Source organism: Nicotiana tabacum, chromosome 18, assembly GCF_000715075.1.
Source record: "Nicotiana tabacum cultivar K326 chromosome 18, ASM71507v2, whole genome shotgun sequence".
Classification (NCBI taxonomy): Eukaryota; Viridiplantae; Streptophyta; class Magnoliopsida; order Solanales; family Solanaceae; genus Nicotiana; species Nicotiana tabacum.
The window spans coordinates 2,092,241-2,098,167 of NC_134097.1; the positions used below are offsets into that span (position 1 = coordinate 2,092,241).

At 34.4% G+C, this 5,927-nt stretch overlaps 1 protein-coding gene across 1 annotated transcript; it reads right to left on the reverse strand.

Annotated features, from left to right (window-relative positions):
* Nucleotides 1-1,494: 1,494 nt before the first annotated feature.
* Nucleotides 1,495-4,814, reverse strand: LOC107820881 (uncharacterized). The gene is made up of 5 exons (XM_016647234.2): nt 4,633-4,814; nt 3,306-3,390; nt 2,533-2,646; nt 1,841-1,942; nt 1,495-1,747 (listed from the first exon to the last, which is right to left on the reverse strand). Exons 1-5 carry the CDS (start codon nt 4,728-4,730, stop codon nt 1,703-1,705), a joined length of 444 nt encoding a protein of 147 aa, XP_016502720.1. The 5' UTR covers nt 4,731-4,814; the 3' UTR covers nt 1,495-1,702.
* Nucleotides 4,815-5,927: the final 1,113 nt, after the last annotated feature.

Sequence of the window (5,927 nt, forward strand, 5' to 3'; positions counted from 1 at the left end):
TAAAAGCAATTTAGTAAAACATAAACAAGAAATGGAGATAGAGAGAAGAAAGAGATTTCATTTCTTTTTCAAATTGTGTATTCTTTCCGATCTATTACAAGACTTTTATATAGACATGAAAAGTGAAGCATCACTATTGTAAAATAGTGAGTGAAATGGCCACTATTTAGTGGAATGACCACTATTGAGAGAAATGATCACTATTGAGTGGAATGGTCACTACATAAATATGTCATTAATCACTTTGATGGTTATGGACATCCACCATAATTAAAGATTTTATAACAATTTCTGACTTTTTCTTTGTCTTTTGTATTGTATAAAACAAAAAGAATTTGACAAGATATAAAGAAAGTGAAAATATATAGTATTTGTAAATATATTAGTGGCTTCAAGGAATAAGTCCAACGGGGTTTTCCTCGAAAGTATTAGGATAAACACAAGAAATTAAACTCGAAATAAATACTTTATTTTTGGTTTAACTTTTCGGTATCAAGAACTCACCGACATGACTAATTGAGTTGGGCAGTGTGGGGCTCATTGAAGGGAGAAACACTCCAACTAGGGAGAAAAGGGGTTTCTCTGCTCCAAGATTTAAATCCGAGACCTCTAGTTAAAGTTGAAAATATTTCATTCATCTTATCACACTCTTCAGTGGTAACTCGACATGGATTAAACTCAATTATACGATAGTTTTACTTCTTTTTGGAAGAAAATATACATAAATGAGAGTACATTAATAAAAAGTTGTTGGGTCTTACAGCTTGATATAAACCCATAATGAGAGAGAATGCTCTTGCTAAGTGCACCAGTAGTCACTTTGAAGGATGATGTTTAAAACATACCCCTGTAGTCCACTTTAGTTGATTTTTTGGCTTTTTTTTTACGGTCCATAATATTTGATTTATTCAGATATCAAAAAGGAATTAACTTATTGTTTTCAAAATTGCCCTTGAAGTAATGAGCCCATAAGTATTTGTTATATTTTCAATGAACAAATTAAGGTACTATGGATAATTTTATTATTAATTAATGCTAAAAATTAAATTCTGTGAAAAAAATCAAAAAATCAATTAAAATGGACAGGAGGGAGTAACTAACGTTTGCCGTGAGTATCATAAATATAATTAAGATAAAAAGCTATATAATGCTTCTTGGCAGAAAAGAAAACTGCAGCAAGATTTGCATGGCATATGTGGATATACTGAACGGCAGCCAGTGCACTAAGTTCATACTGAACGGCAGCCAGTGCACTAAGTTCCCGATATGCGCGCGCGGGGTCCGAAGAAGGGCCGGACCACAAGGGTCTATAGTACGCAGTCTTACCCTGCATTTCTGCAAGATGCTGTTTCTACGGCTCGAATCCGTGACCTCCTGGTCACATGACATCAATTTTACCAGTTACGCCAAGGCTCTCTTTCGCATATGTGGTTATACTAGCTTCTGATAATTGTGACAGACATGCATCTTACTAAATAAACATAACTCCAAAAGTAATAGACAACAGTAATGATTTATGCATTTTATTGACATTTGCCAAGAAAGGGAAGATATACAAAATTGTAGCCATAACAAATCAAGAATGCAGAGAATTGAAAACCAAAATACTGCACAAGAATTAGCAGTTTCCACAATCTCACATCTTATGAGTTAAAGAACGATTTGATCATAGTTTCTTTGCTTCCTCATCTCGGCTTGTTATCTATCTCATAAATATCCCCACGACTGCAGCTAAGTAGCTCGCCAACTGTTAAAAAAATAATAATTCGGGGGGGTTGTAAGTTAAAGTTTCATTCATATGTAACTGCCATTGAGCTTCGATGCGCTGTGGTATTCATACCTGAGACGGAATGCTGAGTCCGGTGTGACCTTCAATGACTAATCCTGCCGTAAGACCAATCATAGCCCATGCACCATTAATTGCTTCTATTTGTCGCCGTCTCTGTAAAATATTCAGAGCTGAGAATGTAGAATTGATGTAAGAGCAATAGGTTTTAAAAAACATGGTAACAAGAATCATCTCTGTGTTTTTCTACTTTGTTTTTGTTATAAAGATCAAAACAGATTATGATAGAAACTTAATTTGACATTCTTGCATCAACTGTAACATGCATAAAGCAATAGGTCTATTACTATGTCGAGTGATTAATCCCTCGAAGTATTCTACTTTTCCCGTCTTACAAACTTTCCAAACTTTAACTTGGTAGAGTAAGCATTTGTAGGGAATGACCGATTTGAATGTTAGATGCCACGGGAAACATTCATCTCAGATGAAGTGGATGTAAACTAATTACATCACATTCAATGCAGATTTTACTACCATTCCAGAGATGAGAACAGGAACACTAATCACCTTGAGCTAATAATATAAACTCAACAGCCTATACTCAAATCTGCTTAGAAGCAGCTAGGAGTCGATAATGCCAAGTGACAGAGATTCAGTACATTTCATATCTTTGCCCATTTAATGGCAGTAAGATTTGGCTAACAAAATAGTAATTACATGTTGCAAGAAAATGGAGGTTCACTCACTTGAAATCTCTCTTTAGCTTTAATTTCGTCCATTTGCTTTGCAGCTAACCGCTTGGCTTCTGAAGGATCCACCATTATCACTTCCTTCCTTACTCTCTCTTTTCCTGGAGATACCTGTAGACAAAGAAGTTTTCATTTCGAAGCTCTTTATAAATAACGACCTCGAGTCACTATGAAGATATTTCCATGTTATAGCATATAATAAAGCATGAGATCGAGAACTTCAAGGAAATTTGGATAAACAACATAAGAGTAGTACTAGGTTTGAGATTTCCCGTGCGCCATAGTATACAAAATGTAAATTTTCTTATTTCTAAAACCTAAGTAGACTTGAAATTGTACACCAACTTGGCATGTTAACTAACTACCGAAGATAACAGTCAATGAAACTGTTGAAACGTCAAATGTCGAACTCCTCTTCTCTGATACCATGTTGTTGATAGTTAGCTATCGAATCCTCTATCTATTTCACTCTATTCAAGTCCATATCATTCCAATACAAACCTCAATTAACTAATCCAAAAATTTCTCCTAATTTAGAATAGGACTGATAAAGCATGATTAATGGCTAACCTTTCGAAGACGAAGATATAATAGCTCATTTAACAAGAAAGTAGAAGCAAGTCTTAATAAATTGTCGTTCACATAATTTTACCACATGTCACAGACATAAAAACATTATCTTTTTTCATTAGTTAAAAATATTTGAGCAATTCAAACCCATCATACTAGTACTAGTATTACATACGTGGAAGAGCCTTCATAATGCATACATTAGGATTAGCCAGGACGCGAATTGCTTGACTCCTGGTTCTCGATGAAACCAAGCCAGTGTTGTGCATGCTCCCATATTCAAACCTGGCACAGAAAAGCTTCTTTAAAAGGAGAAAAACGGAATAGTCACGTGATAGAAGTTATGGGCAATGAGGGGCAGCTTTAGTGCCTTGCGTAGCCTGAAGCACAGCTTAAGCGACGCGAAGCGCCCTCCCTGAGCTTTTCTGACCTTCAGGGCTTAAGCGCGCCTTAAATGAGCCTTTCACATTTAAAAGGAGAAAAACTGAATAGTCATGTGATTTTAACGTTCACCATTCTATCAGTAGAATATTGAGTGGAATACTGAATAACAGAAAGGCGATACTACCGCAGAAAGAGTTCTGCCAATTTTTCATAACGAAATACTACACTTTTCGCCAGAAAGAAAATGAAACACCAGAGATAATGCATTGAACTACTTTCTTGTTTTCCATTATACAAAAGTGTCGAGGTCGAGAATTAGGGTAGAAGGTTAGTAGGTAGTCGAGTGTGTGTCTTCCCCATATCAGTAGTATTAGTAGTTAGCCTTGTATTCTATTATTGGTAAATCTCTATTACCACATGTTGATCATTCAGCTTGTTTTCTAATTATCTTGTTGTTGTTACTGCTTGTGGCTACTGCTTTCTTTTCTTTTTTCCTAGAGCCGGGTTCTATCGGAAACAAACTCTCTACCCTCAAGGTAGGGTTAAGGTCCGTGTACACACTATGACCCCACTTGTGGGATTATACTAAGTTTTTTGTTGTTATTGTTGTCATTATAACCCACCATATTTTCTAATAAAGTTAGTGAATGCATATTACTATTATATACAGAAAGCTTTCATTTTTAGGGAAAATTACTATAGCAGAAATAAAGTTTATCGTCCCGCGATAAATTTCTAAGGATATTCCGAAGAGGTGAATGTTGAATACTTTATCAGAATACAGACTCCATGTTTCCCTTTATATAAATTTCAGAACTTCAATTCTGCAATTTTCAATTTCCTGATTATTAATTATTCCAATATAGAAATCTTCAGCAAGCTTATCACATCAGAACATCTCAAATTCAAATTTGTACATACAAAGACAATTTGTAAAAATGAAAAATTAAGCAAATAAACACTTTTTATGAACAATTTAAAGACTGAAATTGCTCTAATGAACAAAAAGATAACACTGAAAACATGTAGTTAGATAAATAGTAAGCAAACGACCCACAAAAATTCAGACCAATATTACTTGTCAAACATAAATATAAACATAAAAAGCTTGATTCTTGAATAATAGCTTTTAAAAAAACTTACTTTTTCACAGCTGAATTATGAAATTCTGAGAAAGTTAAAGTCTTTTCCTTAAACTTCAGCCCTCCATTGATAATGGGTATCTTAGCTTGAAGCATCATCTCTCTCTCTCTCTCCTCTCTCTCTCTCTCTCTCTCTCTCTCTCTCTCTTGTTTTAATGGGTGAAGTAGGAGAAAGAAGTTCTATGTGGCGAGTTAAAAGCCAACTATAGTATAATATTTTTTTTTCTTTTTTCCTTATTGGTATTTGGTCAGCATTTGAGTAGCATCATCTTCTACAAAATTTGATGGATAATTTCACTTGAATCCCTAAAGATCCTAGTTATTAAAACTGGATCCTAAAGGTCATAGTTATTACAATAGGCTCCTAGAAATTTTAAACTAAATATCTTAACTTAAGAATAATTCAGGACATTTTTGTCCCGAAAAATTGAATTGAAAAACTAAAATTCAGGACGCACTGACTAATTCTTAAATAGCAGCCCTTTAAAGTGGCTATCTGATGTCATTTTTATGTATTAATAAGCAATTGTGTCGGGGCTTTTGCATCTATATCCGATTTTGGGGTCACAATTGAACCTATACCCACTTTGCAAAAAATAATTGCAAGCCTACCCACTTTACGATCAACTTCAGGTCTGAAGTTAAAAAAATTAGTCTAAAGTGAAAAATTTGCACTTCAGATGCACTTAAAGCCAAATAGGTCTGAAGTGCAACCAATAGTTTCATGCACTTAAGGCCAATAAGTCTGAAGTGAAAAATTGCACTCCAACTGCACTTAAGGCCAAAAGGTCTAAAGTGCAACCAACATTTTCATGCACTTAAGGCCAAAAGGTCGCCAATAAGTTTGAAGTGAATTTGCACTTCAGATGCACTTAAGGCCAAAAGATCTGAACTACAACCAACGTTTTCATGCACTTAAGGCCAAATAGGCCTGAAGTACAAATTGCCCGGAAATAAAAATTTATTCTTCAAATTTTAACAATGCAATATACGATTTAATACGTAAATCTACTCAAAATGAGCTCTAATTTGAAACATCACCTCCAAATATCATCAAGAACAAATCTCAATCATCAATTTTGTCAAAACAACAATAAATCTAACGCCCATTTTCCAATTAAGAAAAAGAAGTAGGAAAAACCCTAAGCAATTGTAAAAACTAAAGCGCCACAACAGCTCACCACTGTAAAATATCATAAACTACCTTAAAATATGTTTACAAATACCATATAAAATCATTGTCACCCGAAGAAGAATAAGAAGAAGAAAAGGGAGAAAAAAGTAAAAATTGCATGG

Coding starts and splice junctions, on each gene's coding strand:
- LOC107820881 (XM_016647234.2), bottom strand. CDS start 4,730: ATGATGCTTCAAGCTAAGATACCCATTATCAATGGAGGGCTGAAGTTT. Junction 3,391..4,632: donor CATAATTCAGCTGTGAAAAA/GTAAGTTTTTTT, acceptor TTTCTGTGCCAG/GTTTGAATATGGGAGCATGC. Junction 2,647..3,305: donor GCGTCCTGGCTAATCCTAAT/GTATGCATTATG, acceptor CTTTGTCTACAG/GTATCTCCAGGAAAAGAGAG.